The sequence below is a fragment of the Salvelinus fontinalis genome, chromosome 31, assembly GCF_029448725.1.
Source record: "Salvelinus fontinalis isolate EN_2023a chromosome 31, ASM2944872v1, whole genome shotgun sequence".
In the NCBI taxonomy this organism is placed as follows: Eukaryota; Metazoa; Chordata; class Actinopteri; order Salmoniformes; family Salmonidae; genus Salvelinus; species Salvelinus fontinalis.
The window spans coordinates 28566802-28582381 of NC_074695.1; the positions used below are offsets into that span (position 1 = coordinate 28566802).

The 15580-nt window shown below is 40.9% G+C and overlaps 1 protein-coding gene across 8 annotated transcripts in view; it reads right to left on the minus strand.

The window, feature by feature from the left end:
• Positions 1 to 7266: 7266 nt before the first annotated feature.
• The window catches only part of LOC129829985 (ankyrin repeat and SAM domain-containing protein 1A-like), a 112688-nt gene continuing 104374 nt past the window's right edge, over positions 7267 to 15580 (minus strand). For 6 of the 8 annotated variants that reach the window (XM_055892081.1, XM_055892078.1, XM_055892075.1 and 3 more), the window contains 3 exons: positions 13057 to 13239; positions 11518 to 11618; positions 7267 to 11368 (listed from right to left, as the gene is read on the minus strand). In XM_055892081.1, the coding sequence (XP_055748056.1) occupies positions 11296 to 11368; positions 11518 to 11618; positions 13057 to 13239 (357 nt within the window). In that variant the 3' untranslated portion in view covers positions 7267 to 11295. Of the gene's footprint in view, positions 11619 to 13056; positions 13240 to 15580 lie in introns of all 8 variants that reach the window. The other 2 variants (XM_055892079.1, XM_055892077.1) reach the window with 2 other exon arrangements.

Here is a 15580-nt window from a genome sequence, read left to right on the forward strand (position 1 = left end):
TGTTCCGTCCATGAATAGAGGTGCCTGTTAATGAGTCTGATATGAGGAGTGAGGTATATGTTATGTGTTTGCATACCTGTTCCTCAAATATTGAAAATCAATGTTTGTCTTGGCATTGTGCAACCTGAATTTCCACTTATTATTAAGTATCAACAAACCCATATCAAGCATTTTGCAAGAGTGCTTTAATAAAGCCATGGTAAACAGAGAGATCTCTTCGGGGAAATAGTGGTATGGTATTGTTAGCCATGTTGACATTAGGCCCAGCCAGCCAGTCACTAATTAACTAGAGTGAAGACGTGTGCTTCTATAAGTGGTTCAATTTTAGAGCTATGAATCCCTAGTTCTGAAAGCAGCTGACTTGACAAGCAGCCACACTCATGTTTGATACAAGGTTATGAAGCATACTACTACACACTACAAGGCTGATCATTTTGTCCATTGTTTAACATAAATAATGTTAAACAAATAACCAGCTGTCACGAGAATTTTCAATCCCAATGATAATAACTGACAATCAGTAGCTCTGACCAATCCCCGAGATCTGTAAGACCATGGGTTTAATAATAATTAGTCAGACTAAGCTTATGCAAAAAGATAGTACAGTTTATTCACGAGAACGCTCTGAAGTCCATTATAAAGACATCCATTTTATAGCTGCGCACATACTTCCACACAAACAGTAGATATCCTATGCACATACATACACACAAACAGTAGGTGAGTTTTATTCTTCTCCATAGTTCTCACCACTGTGTATCACTACCCAGCCGACAGTTCCATTCCCCCGAGATTAGGGGAACCTTGAGAATTACTCCCTATGCTATCATAAGTTTTCTCAGAGGCCTAGCCAGGTCGGTCCAAACACAGTTTAATTGTTCTCAGTTTTTTTCTTCGGCACACACATACAAGTTCAAATCCTAAGCTATGCCTTGCTCAGACAGTCTGTGTTTTTCCACTATACAGATACATTGTTTAATCTAATTCTGACAAAAAAATACACACATCATCAGATTATAATTTTAGGATTCTAATCAATTTCATACAATTATAAGGTTTCAGAGTGGAATTATTTAATCATTATCTTTCAACATTTAAACTATTTTATCACCAGCAAATAGGCTAATAGAAACAAAAACATGTACTATACATATGATTTTTTGTTGTTTTGTTGTATTTTGTGTATCAAATAATGAATAACATATTTGAGATGTTTTATTGACATGTCTCATGGTGCACCCTGCTGTTCCATAATAGCACGTATTTCCACACACTATTTACCATTCATTTTTATTGGGCACAGCATAATCTGAAACACAACCAAAACAAACTGCAAATGCACCTAACAAGTTTGTTGAGTCACAAGCTTAATGTAGTCACTGCGTACTACTATGGGAATATGGGATCAAATACTACAATTTTGGCTTCTTTAATACACATAAGTAAAGTTGCCCAAACACTTATGACAACTTCAAAAAGGAGGACTAGATACATAAAGTGCTTTCATTTCTAAACGGTAGAACATATGTTTGAAAATACCCTCAAATAAAAGGTGACATTCTGTATTGTCGCCTCGTGAAACATTTGATCTCAAATTCAAAATGCTGGAGTATAAAGCCAAATTACAAGTTTCAGCTTCACTGTCCAAATAAATACGTAGAGGAGTGTATACACAATTCACTTACAAAGTTTAGGCAATTATTACTGGCCATATAACAAGTCTCATTAAATAACAACAGAGCAGTGCAAAGCTTGCTTGTTCAATTCGTTCTGGATTTCTTCATTTTCCTTTTTGAAAAACAGTGACCATCATTCACTCTGTTCTGGAAGAGAAATAAAAAAACATGGCATTCTTCTCCTTACGATATGAGTAGTACTGGACAGGAATGATTGAGTACAAGCCACAATGATACAATAGGGACAAAGTAAACATAAATTCTAACATACTTACCGGTACCTTTGGCAGCAGAGTAAGTAGGTCCATAAAATGGAGGAAAGCCTAGAACAACACATTGACACAGGTTCTATCGGCCACTAATTACATTGTTGATAAAGATGTTAAACATTAAAGATAGTCATCCTGTAAACATGAAGATATGTCCATGTTAGAACATTGGCCACCTGAAGAGGGCAGCCTTATTGCAGCAATCATTGTATTAGTTCAACTAATATACATCACTCCAAGTACAGAAATGAACACTACCCAAACACTTTTTCTGCATCTGTAACCACCATTCTCTAATTCTAACCCCATCTCACCTGTGCGTTTCCACTTCCACATGACAAAGACAATAAAGGATAGGCCCCCAATCAAAATGAATACCATTGCCACCATCGGGACGACTGCAAGGGTGGAAACGCTATCTGGGCCTAGTATCAGGATCTGTCAATAAATACAAACAGTATACAATACTTGTATTTATTATTGGAACAACTTTGTAATTTGTAACCTCTAACAGAGGTGAACTAGTCTGGGTACCAGTCTTTTTAGCCAACACTCCACTTGCAGCTCCTATCAAAGACTTTGGCAAATGACAGGAGAGGAATGTAAAGGCTGAACAGAGATGGCAACCAGGCTAGAGGTGGACCATAGTGGTTGCTAAATAGCACATAATCTGATGATATCTCAGGGCACCCCTTGGTTTTTCGTTTTACCCCAACTGACATCCAACTTGTTGTCCAGACAGATGAGTGGCAGTACAGGTGTAATGATGACTCTCTCTCTCTCTCTCATTTCCTGGGCATTGATTGTCATATTCATCCTCAGCTGCTACAGCCTGTCTCCATTGGGCAGCAGCTGCCCACCTGTGAGATCATGCTCTGCCACTGGCTGGCCATTTCTCAGCAGGGTTAGGTTGATGTGGCATGGGTAGAAACCAAAAGCTTGTCCCCTCCAGAATCTAGGTTTGTTTTCTGAATGATTCAAACTCTGGGATGCACTGAGGAGGAGGAAGAAATGTGTATCAATGGATCCACTGTAGATTTGCTCCTGTTGTATTCCTATTTTTTTTTTTTTTACACATGGAATAACAATAGACAATGGTATGTCCACAAACCTCTTCTCATCACAAGCATCTCCCCTTTTTTCAGGTAGTCTTTTAATGTTTTAATGCAAATGGGGAGGTGAACCTTTTCCAAGGCCCATTTGAATGTACTGTGGCCTATGTTGATTAAACGCAAGTTCGGGCCACTTAGGGTGGTACTGCAGTTTGTTGAAGTTCAGAGCACCATCAAATCCATTGAAAGATTCCTTTATCATGATTTGGCCCTGCTTGTCGTTGTCCATCAATTCACAACCACAACGTCTCTGATTAACAAATATACCTGTAATAAATTAGGGAGTAAAAGTAAAGAACTAATATTTGAGGCAAAAGTTCTAGATTTCCAGCTAGTCGGAAACAGAGAAAAATCTGTTTATTACAGTTTACTCACCTGATGTGTAGGTCCCCTCTACGGGATCGGTGTCTCTATACCGGGACGGTTGTTGCTAACGTGCGCTAATGTGACTAGAATGACATTGTAAGTAACAGCCAACATTCCAGGATATAGACTTGTCTTATATAGGGAGAGAGCTTAAATTCTTGTTAATCTAACTGAAGTGTCCAATTTACAGTAGCTATTACAGTGAAAATACCATGCTATTGTTTGAGGAGAGTGCACAACAACACAAAGCTTTTATCACGGCAACTGGTTTCATACATTCACCCTGAAGGTAAATAATGTACTTACATTCAGTAATCTTGCTCTGATTTGTCATCCTGAGGGTCCCAGAGATAAAATGTAGCATAGTTTTTCTTTGATAAAATCCATTTTTATATTCAAGTGTAGGAACTGGGTTCTACAGTTTGAACCCCTGCTGTGTGTCCTACATTAATTTCACTACAGGCAGTTAGATTTGGGTATGTCATTTTAGGCAAAACATTTTTTTTAAAGGGTTAGATCCTTATTATCCTCATGATGAGGAACACGTCCCATAACGTAATCTGAGCTACTCCTTCAAACGCTTCATCTGAGTTCTCATCTGTCTTAGAGATACATATCCATGCATTGGAATCATAGTAGCCCATCTGAACATGATCTAGTATCGACAACACAGGATTCAGGAAAGTACAGTTGAAGTCGGAAGTTTACGTACACCTTAGACAAATACATTTAAACTCAGTTTTTCACAATTCCTGACATGTAATCCTAGTAAAAATTCCCTGTCTTAGGTCAGTTAGGATCACCACTTTATTTTAAGAATGTGAAATGTCAGAATAATAGTAGAGGGAATGATTTATTTCAGCTTTAATTTCTTTCATCACATTCCCAGTGGGTCAGAAGTTTACATACACTCAATTAGTATTTGGTAGCATTGCCTTTAAATTGTTTAATTTGGGTCAAATGTTTCAGGTAGCCTTCCACAAGCTTCCCACAATAAGTTGGGTGAATTTTGGCCCATTCCTCCTGACAGAGCTGGTGTAACTGAGTCAGGTTTGTAGGCCTCCTTGCTCGCACACGCTTTTTCAGTTCTGCCCACACATTTTCTATAGGATTGAGGTTAGGGCTTTGTGATGGCCACTCCAATACCTTGATTTTGTTGTCCTAAAGCCATTTTGCCACAACTTTGGAAGTATGCTTGGGGTCATTGTCCATTTGGAAGACCCATTTGCGACCAAGCTTTAACTTCCTGACTAATGTCTTGAGATGTTGCTTCCATATATTCACATAATTTTACTGCCTCATGACGCCATCTATTTTGTGAAGTGCACCAGTCCCTCCTGCAGCAAAACACCCCCACAACATGATGCTGCTACCCCCGTGCTTCATGGTTGGGATGGTGTTCTTCGGCTTGCAAGCCTCCCCCCTTTTCCTCCAAACATAACGATGGTCATTATGGCCAAACAGTTATATTTTTGTTTCATCAGATCAGAGAACATTTCTCCAAAAAGTACAATCTTTGTCCCCATGTGCTGTGGCAAACAGTAGTCGGCCTTTTTTATGGCGGTTTTGGAGCAGTGGCTTCTTCCTTGCTGAGCGGCCTTTCAGGTTATGTCGGTATAGGACTCGTTTTACTGTGGATATAGATACTTTTGTACCTGTTTCCTCCAGCATCTTCACAAGATCCTTTGCTGTGGTTCTGGTATTGATTTGCACTTTCCGCACCAAAGTACGTTCATCTCTAGGAGACAGAACACGTCTCCTTCCTGAGCGGTATGACGGCTGCGTGGTCCCATGGTTTTTATACTTGTGTACTATTGTGGTACCTTCAGGCATTTGGAAATTGCTCCCAAGGATGAACCAGACTTGTGGAGGTCTACAACTTATTTTCTGAGGTCTTGGCTGATTTCTTTTGATTTTCCCATGATGTCAAGCAAACAGGCACTGAGTTTGAAGGTAGGCTTTGAAATACATCCACAGGTACACCTCCAATTGACTCAAATGATGTCAATTAGCCTATCAGAAGCTTTTAAAGCCATGACATCCTTTTCTGGATTTTTCCAAGCTGTTTAAAGGCACTGTCAACTTAGTGCATGTAAACTTCTGACCCACTGGAATTGTGATAGTGAATTATAATTGAAATAATCTGTCTGTAAACAATTGTCGGAAAAATTACTTGTGTCATGCACAAAGTAGGTGTCCGAACTGATTTGCTAAAACTATAGTTTGTTAACAAGAAATTTGTGGAAAGGTTAAAAAACAAGTTTTAATGACTCCAACCTAAGTGTATGTAAGCTTCCGACTTCAACTGTATGTCTCTCCAAGTATGTGTGTTGCTATCACCAAAAGAGAGTGGGAACCTTTACCTGTGAGGTTAGAGAGCCGTTAGTAACTATTAGCAGTGGACTCTAAATTGCAACAATATACTCAGTGGTGTAAAGTACTGAAGTAAAAATACTTTAAAGTACTACACTAAGTCGTTTTTTTGGGGTATCTGTACTTTACTATTTATATTTGACTTTCTTCACTTTTACTTCACTACATTCCTAATGAAAATAATGTACATTTTACTCCATACATTTTCCGTGACACCCAAAAGTACTCATTACATTTTGAATGCTTAGCAGGACAGGAAAATGTTTCAATTCACACACTTATCAATAGAACATCCCTGGCCTCTAATCTGGCAGACTCATTAAATTATGTCTTAGTGTTGGATTGTGCCCCTGGCTATCCGTAAATAAAAAAACAAGAAAATGGTGACGTCGGTTTTGCTTAATATAAGGAATTTAAAATAATTATTTTTACTTTTGATACTTAAGTATATTTTTGCAATTACATTTACTTTTGATACTTAAGTATACTTAAAACTGAATACTTTTAGACTTCCACTCAAGTAGTATTTTACTGGGTGACTCACTTTTCCTTGTGTCATTTTCTATTAAGGTATCTTTACTAAGTATGACAATTGTGTACTTTTTCCACCACTGAATATACTTATGACAAATCAAAAGACCTTAACAGTTGAAAGATATGAGAAATAACATGCAGGTTTAATGCTTCATTTAAAAATCCTCCAGCAGGTGTAGAGGCCAGGGTTTCCCAAACTCCATCCTGGGCCCTCCCCCCTTGGGTGCACATTTTGGTTTTTGCCCTAGCACTTCACAGCTGATCCAAATAATCAAACCTTGATGAATTGGTTATTTGAATCAGCTGTGTAGTGCCAGGACCCCCGGTATAGACTGTCATGAAGCTCCTTAAAAATATTTTACTTCTTGTACCTGTGGCTTGAAAAACACCTTTTCTCACAGTCACAGGTTTTACTTGCACCTCTTACATCTTAACGTTACAAAGACAAGCTCTTTTACCTGTGTATTGGCTTTATGCTCCTAAAGACCTGACAAGCATGACACAGCTCAGCTATTACAGCTGCAAATTAAAAGTATAAAATAATTAAACAACCCCTATCTGTAAAAATGTAAACCTGTCCCATTCCTAACCAATTGTCGAGTTCTTCTTCTGTTCTCCTCCTCACTGGCATTTTATTGAAACATGAAATATATTTGTTATCGACTATCCCGGCCCTCAGGTAACACTACCAACTAAGTCCAATGAGCAATTCATTTTGGTGCATCTTTTGAAACAGCTCAATATCAGCTGCTTTAAAAGAAGCACCGTCAAGCCTGTCCGATTTCCTTGCCCAGAGTTGTTCATGTTGGTTTGTCATACTACAGTATCCTCACCATTACCTTTTGTCTGTCTGGGACTACGCACATGTAAAGAATAGTACTATGCAACTCTTCACGGCTGAATGATTGTCATGAAAAAAAGAAAACAGGAATCTGGTTCATCATTTCTTCATTTATTAGTTGTACAATTATGAAAAATAATAATCATAAAAAGACTGGAAGCCCAAGATTATTTACAATCTTTTTCTTTCTTTCTTTAGTGCGGTCACTCTAAGTTCTTTCTCTGTTTTCAATCATTGGGTATCATGATATGTTGAACTTTATAAGACACAGTCCTTTTTCTCTTTACGACAAATGTGGCAAAAAATTACATACATACATACATACATACATATATATATATACATATATATATATATATAGATATCTATAAAAGCAAAATCATTCAAGTATCAAAATACAGACTGCTAGAGATTAATTTACAATCCAATATTGTTCTAATCATTATAGTCATCAATATCATCAGAATAGTCACATTGTACTACCAATGATCCTTAGTAAATGTGCAAACGCGAAGATGGGACCAGGTTGATGGCTGCAGGAGCTATCAACAAGCTGAAGCCAGTGTACCATATTGAGTGTACCATAACTAGTCAACATACCAACAGAGGTTCATCACTAGCTGCCCACAGAGTACCAGGAGAGATGGCGTATGGGGAGAAAATGCTTGGTACATTATTGTACATAAAATCTTATATGACTCGTTTCGTGGTTTGACTAGTTCAAAATTAATTCAGAAATAAAGGGAGGGGGAATAAAATGCAATCAGTAGGACTACCTCCTAACACCAGCCTGGTCATATAGTATCCAGCATCAGGACAGTTAAAACGTACAAAAAGACAATACATTATTATTATTTTTATCAAATAAAAGCCATTCACCCTGTTTAAATATGATCTGTATTGTCAGTTTAACAGCCGTCCAAAATTCCTCCCGCACACTATTCCATTATTTATCACAGTTCTGTATGTTATGAATGAGGAAATGAAAATAAGAGATGCTTTGATGTCGCTGACCTGGTGCTTGGATGGATGGACAGGAGAGAGCCTGTGAGTGTACTGCTGCATCTCACATTGTAATCATTTTACCCAATTCTTCTCAAATTTGTCTCTCATTTCCCATAGGTATTGCATTGAGATAGTCAGGTAGGATCTCAATTTTCTCTGCTCAAAAATCTATAATTTATGTTGATTACTATCACTGTCAGAGTAAAGAGTAGCTTAGCGTAGCCCTCAGTGAAGACACATTTAAGTGTATGGGAAAGGCCTCTCTGAGGAGGAGTTGTTTGAGGCACCAATCTAGAGGAGGTAACCATCTTCTCCTCTCATGGAATGGATAAACAAGTCACAAAATGTCTGCCAAAAAACAACAACTGGGAACTTGTCACTCTCGTACCCATAAATAGAATACACTGTCTGTCTGAACAGCATTCACAGGCCTGTAAAGGATAAACATGTTTAATTGGTACCAAAAACAGATGAGGGATGTTGAAGTTGAGTGCTTCACAATGAAAGAGGGACATGTACCAAACAAACACCCACCTTTGTGATCTCTAGATTATTGACCAAGTTTTGACATATTGAGTCCATTGTTCAGTATATGTATGTGGATGCAGTGAGGGTGTTGGTTGATTCGGTTTACTGCCTTGGGGCAGTCAGTCACAGTGGTCAAAGGACAGGATAGGGTGGAAGAAGCAAATAGCTGACTTCCTGTCTGTCTGCTACAGAGCTACAGCGCTGACCCCTGGAGCTGAAGAAGTGGAGGATGAGGAGAGGGCCGGGGGCGGCAGAGAGCAGGTAGGGCCTTCCTGGTGTATGCAAGCACGACCCCCAGTGGGTGGAGAGGTGCATGGAAAATGGGCCTGGCCTTTCTCTTGGTTCCAAAAGGGCATCCTGCCCCACAACAAAATACCATTGGTCTGAGCACCCCTGACCTCTCACTCTGGCTGGGTGTCTGGTCATGGTAGTCAGCTACATGGAAGGGAGATACACACCAACACAGCACTGGGGTTAAAATAATGTAAAAACATGACGGAGCCAACTAAATGGAGGAGATATAAAAATGATGGATTTTTCTAGATAATGATCAACTGCCGCTTCAATGTTAGCACTCTGAATATTGACTGAGGCAGGGTGGATTCTAAATCAAACACAGACAGACATCCATTAATGACAACAGAACATCAAGAAGGCATGAGCTCTGAAAAGGAAAAGAAGGAAAGGAAAGCCCCCATTCCGCTGGGTTTAAGGTTGATTGGGTCTTAACACTATTTGGAATATGGCGATGAGTTTGAATTTCAGATGGATGTGAACAGTGATTTGAACACTTAATGAGCTGAACCTAGCACAGCAACAGTAAGTAATGATGTACTTTTATTATGTCTATATGTAGAATCAGTGCCTTGCCAACCTAATGCCTTCCTCTTTCAGTCCATTAAGACATGCTTGGATTGTGAACAATGTTTATTTTTTATTTTCTACGTACTTCATATAACCTCTCCTCTCCACTGAGAGATTTGATGCGCTCTCTTCCTCGTCATTAAGGTTACTGGCACTAATCAGCTCTATATTGACTGATGTACCAGCTAGGCTGAGTTATTACCCTAAGACCATCACCCAGGTCTATTACGGGTGGCTAGAGCAGAATTCACGCATTTTGGCATCTCTTTGGTTCCTACTCTATTAAATGAACAGTCAATTCAATTTCTCTTCATATCATCTTGGATGCACACAATATTTCCCCAGCATCCAAGCATTCACAAAAAGTGCACATGACACTCCAAATTAGGATTGCACTAGATTTTAAATCAACGTAATCTCAGTCATAAACAGAGAAAGGCATGCTCAAATAGATGTCCCACTAGGCTGTCTGTCTATAACAGTGAGCACCTCTACATAGGACACTATATTCTGTGTGAGCCTCTGTGTCCTATCCTGCCCACTGTTGTTCCCTAAAAAAAGGCCCCGTCAATGTTAACTCCATTAGATCCCAATAGAGATCTCCTATCACAGTGCTGGACACTAGCCTCCTTTGGCAGCCTGACACAGAGGGCCAGTTTTCCCAGAGAGTTTCCGGTAAACCGACACAAAGAATGTAAATAAGTCTGACAGGATACGCATGTACGTGCCCTTCCCCCTGTTAACCCAAATGGACCAATCCCAGGGGGGGATGGGTTTAGGGTTTAGCCCTGTGCAACAAGGTTGTCATCCATCCCCTTGCAGGGAAACAGGCAATGTTCCTACTAATGTGTGTAGAGTTGGAACAATGGAACAGCCGGTCTCTTACAGATTCTTCTAGAAAACAATGTTCATCCAGGTAGTTGATCCTTCGCTGTAGAGAATCATATATTTTTTTCTGAGCACTGGAGTCAGGAGATTATTGTTCAGAAAACAAGGAGGGAAAATTCTTCAAGAGCATCTCACAGTGGCCGTCGCCTGGTAGAGCAGGAAAAGCACCCAGAGGAGAAAACAACATTGATGAGTTAAAGGAATGAAAAAGAAAGGAGGGATATATAGAAGGAAAAATGAAGGATTGTTCTAAGAGAGTTTGGGGGATAGTAGTTTGTGAGTAAGAGGTAAATTAGAGTGGTGAGAAGGTACTGTAGGTAGAATGGAGATCGCTACCACTGAACAAACTTAATCAGTGACTCGTGGATTACATTAGCTGTCTTACACACTTCACAGCTACTGTACTGGATCGGTCAGATAATGCCACTGAGCCTACTAGCATTGGTAAATGCTACAAATAACAGCACCATACATTACAAAATTGAAAGCAGGGCTAATGCAGTGCCAATGTGAATGTGAGGAAGCACAGGGTTCATGAGAAAACAAAACAGAGGGAATGTTGCAGAAGGATAAGGTCTCATGCTTCTTGGTCACAAAGGCAAGAGGAACTATAGTAAATGCCTGGGGAACGGATGATGATTGCTTCACAATCATAGAGAAGGTTGGAAGGATTCAGGGCCCAGTAGTTGGCAGGACTTATTAATTAGAGGGAAGGAAGAGGTACGTGTTCCAGTTAGGAGAGCGGTCCAGTAACAGTTAGTCCCCACAGTCAGAGCTGTGGTTGGGGGAAGATAACACAGTGGCGAGGAGAGCAGAAGGTAGATGTGGTAGACTAACTCTCAGACAGCAGGGTCCAACAGTGGCAGAGGAAAGGAAAGGAGGTGGAGGGAGACAGGAGAGCAGGGGTCAGGCCTGGAGCGGAGACGGGCAGAGTCACATTGAAAGGCACACAGAAGGAGAAGGAGAGGAGGAAAGGTACAGTAGATTAGGAGGTCAGATCCAAGGTAAAAGGTCAGGAGAGGTGAGGTGGCAGGTTTACTCAGAATATGGTGGTCTCGTACTTAGTGCTGATGGTCCTCTTGGAGTCCTTGGGAACGGGGTCCACCAGCCACGTGGCACTGCCCTGGGACTGGGAGTCCCCCACCAGCTCCAACGGGTCCACCTGTAGGGGTAGGGGACACAGGGGGGGTCAGCCAGGATACAAGTCAGACTTAGGGGGAGAGAGCCAAATGAGAAATTGGTGTGCTGAGCTACGTTAGTCATTCTGAGATCATCATTTCCTTTCCCTGAAAGCGTTGTAAAATCAGAGAAATCATCAGAGGTAATGATGACTCATTGTACTAAGTAAGTGTGATTAAGAAAATATGAATAGAAGAACCACTGAGGGAAAAGCTATAGCACGTCATCATCACCAAATCAAAAGTGTGATTACCAACCTGGAATGTTCATACCACTAGGGGGCTCCCAAGGGTCTTACAACTACCAAGGGGTCTAGTAAAGAACAACACAGCAATCAACAGAGTTGATGGTGTTTCAAAATGTCATCTTCTGAAATAAAAAATTATGTGATTCCAGGTTGGGAACCCCATTGAGACAAAAACAGAGAGAATGAGGTGTGAAGAGGAGAGATAAATGAGTAATGTGGATGGATTGAAGGTGAGGAGAGAAAATGTGAGAACTGTATTGGTGATGGGGGGGGGTGGGGGATCAAGCCAAAGCGGTAACATTATATAGAAAGGGTAGATGATAGAAGGATGCGGAGAGAGAGAAAGGATGAGGAGGGAGAGAAAGAGCAGCACCTGGGCGGCAGGGCTGGCAGAGTGGTACAGCTTAAGAAAGGAGGGACAGTGGGTGGTGCAGGTGTGACAGTAAAAGCAGGAGTGAGTGTCCAGCTGGGGAGGAGAGTCCTGGGAGAGACAGACAGGACAGCCAGGAAGTGAATGGACAATGAGAGAGAGAGGGACAGCCAGGAAGTGAATGGACAAGAGAGAGAGAGAGAAAAGAGAGAGAGAGAAAGATACAGAGCGATACAGAGAGAGAGACAGAGGGACAGGAGGTAGGGACAGATTCTTACAAGACCCTGGTTAGTGGGGGACATGAGATGTTTGTGTGATTTTAGATGTGTGTACCGATGAGAGGGATGGGAGTGATGTGCCCATGCTGTGGTGAATCAACCCCCGCTCCGCTACAATAACATCAGTACATAACATGCCCATTAAAGGCAGGATGAGATTGTGTGTGAACACACATTCTGGTTGTTATATCTAATGAATGTTCCCAGCTGTGTGATCGTAACATTATCATTCAGTAGCAATCCATGTTTTAATGCTAATGGAGTCTTGCTACTGGCAGATTTTCACAATGTATTCATAATGAGAGAATTGTGTGAGCGTGTGTCGGCAGGTAGCCTAGCGGTTTAGAGCGTGGGGCCAGTTACCGAAAGGTTGCTGGTTCGAATCCCGAGGCGACTAGGTGAAAAATCTGCCGATGTGCCCTTGAGCAAGGCACTTAAGCCTAATTGCTCCTGTAAATTGCTCTGGATAAGAGCGCCTGCTAAAATAATTTTAAAAAATGTAAATGTTTGCGTGTGAAAAACTCACCCCTAATTTTTTTACGCTGCCCCGTGGTTTAGGAACAGGCCGGCTGGATTTGGTCTCGATGACCTCTGTCCCAGGTCCTGCTGGGATGCCCTGGTGCTGTTTGGTCCTCTGGGCCTGGAGAGCCAGCTGATAGGCCACCTCAAAAGCTTGTCCCAGCGTCAGGATAATCTCATAGGTCAGGTTCTACCAGAGGGGGGGGGGAGAGAATCCTCCTCAATATTCTACTCCCTCCTCCTGTTTCCCATATCAACCACCTTCAGTAGGTTTGGGGGAAACCAGAAACATCCGGGTCTCAGGGATACAGTATGTTCAACCTAGCTTCCTTTTCCCCTGAAAATGGATGTTGGGACCCCGCTCGGGTGTTTCTTTTACGCCTGCTATGTTAAGTTACATGTCAACAGACAGACATGCACCAATGCTCCTGAATATAATGCTGCTGCATCACTCTACAGCAGACTGAGTCTTAGTCATTAAGAAAGTAAACATAGGCATACGGTGCATCTATAATTCCTAGGTCAGACAAGTCAGGGTTTTAAGTATGTGCACTATTTAAAAGCATACACATTGAGTGGATGAGACACAACATGCCACAATCTCAGCTCAGTGGACAGTCTCCTCCAAAGACCCAGGAGAGATGCTCAGTCATACAACGGCATCGAATACTTTACTCTAAAGTTGATTTGCCTGTACAACTTTGTAAACAGACTTAACTCAATGGCAGAGAAAGCAGTCAGGTAGAGAGGAAGTGTAGCGAGACAGCAAGCGGTTCTCTCTTTGTCCCCTGACTGCAAACACATGCTACTGCAACCCACTGAGGCTGGAGCTGCATCACATTAAAACACTCAGATTCTACATAGTGGAAAGGTGCAGCTGAAGGTGAACATGCACTTGGGACCAGAGACAAAAACATTGGGGGGGGGGGGGTCCATGTGTGTATTTATTTGTACACCCAAAAAGCCCTGGATTTGTTTTGCATTGAGAAAGATGGATTTTTATGGCTTCCTCTGATACTCTTTGTCCCTGACAAATGCAGCACCATGGGAGGCTCCACCCAGTCCAGTGAGACACCACCTGATTGGCTCAGTTAAACATATTCTTGTAAAGTTAAGTAACAAAACAACTCCAGCTTGAGAAAACCAGAAGGCTGATTATTAGTCTGTGTCTCCGAGGAACTTTCTCTTTGTTTATTTCCTTTGATCTGATCTGGGATCCGTCCCATTGTGTGGGCTGGTGAAAAATGAGCCTGTGGCGTCCGATAGCAGCCTGGTCAATACTGTTTAAAAGCTCTGATCACATCTCCGGGTTATTACACTCCCCCACCTCACCTCATCTCAGATAGTCATCAGCCTACTGCATTACCCCTGAGGCCATTCAGTTCACAGACCTATTGAGTACAACACAAGCCAGAGGGCCAACAGCAGACCTCTCAGAAAGGTGGGACCAGCCATAGAAAAACAGCCATTGACTTTAATGGTTATGTTATTTCTATTGGACCAGCCTCTGTAGTAGTTTGTCAGTGGCCTTAGATGACCCCTACAGTATTAAATGTGAAAAGCTTTAGAGTCCCACTCAGCCGTGGGTAGGGCTGTGACGGTCATAACATTTTGTCAGCCGGTGATTGTCAAGAAAATAACAGCCGGTCTCACGGTAATTGACCGTTAATTAACATAAACACATTTAGCATCTCCTGGCTTCCATGCATAGCCTACAAGCCACTTATGCAAACCTTTGGAACATCTACATTTTAAAAAGTCTAATAAATCCATGTAATATAGCCTACACCATCACAATAAATCCATTATTTATTTTAGACAGGTCTAAAGAAACATGATATGATGAAAATGTAGTCTATTTCAGAAGAACAGAATAGCATACTCTGAGTTGTCCTTATGTTATGCCCTGATCTGGCTATGCCAAATGGCTGTGGGCTACACTAGTTCATTTAGCAGACAAGATTTGCTTAGACTTCAGTGGCATTATTTTATAGTATGAAGAATACAATTCAACATAGCTGAATAAAATAGAAAGGATATTTTCTCCAAAAGATTTAAGGGACTGCGCACATGCGGCTATTCTGTGTTGAGCGGTTAACAAAGAAACAGTACTCCTGTTTGCTTAATTTAGAGTTATTTATGTAAGTTTAGTTGTGATACAAATGTTGGGCTATACGTTTTGATTTAAAAAATATTCTAAGGCTGCATGATACAACTAATTATGATTTGAAAAAAGGCATGAGCTCTGCTTTGTTCTTTGCACAGGATTCACTGTTTATTGCCTTAAGCTGGGCATCATTCACAAGTGATAATATATCATTCACAAGTGATAGGCTAATATTGTCACCCATCAGACTATTCTGAATTTAATCTTGTCTTTACATATACTAAATAATATACGTATGAAATTTGGTTTGATTTAGAATGGACCATTAACATGCACCTGTCTCGAAACAGCAGTGTGAAAAAATACATGTAATCTATGCACTTAAATAGCAAAAGGACAACGCTTTTCCCATGGTTCATTTTCA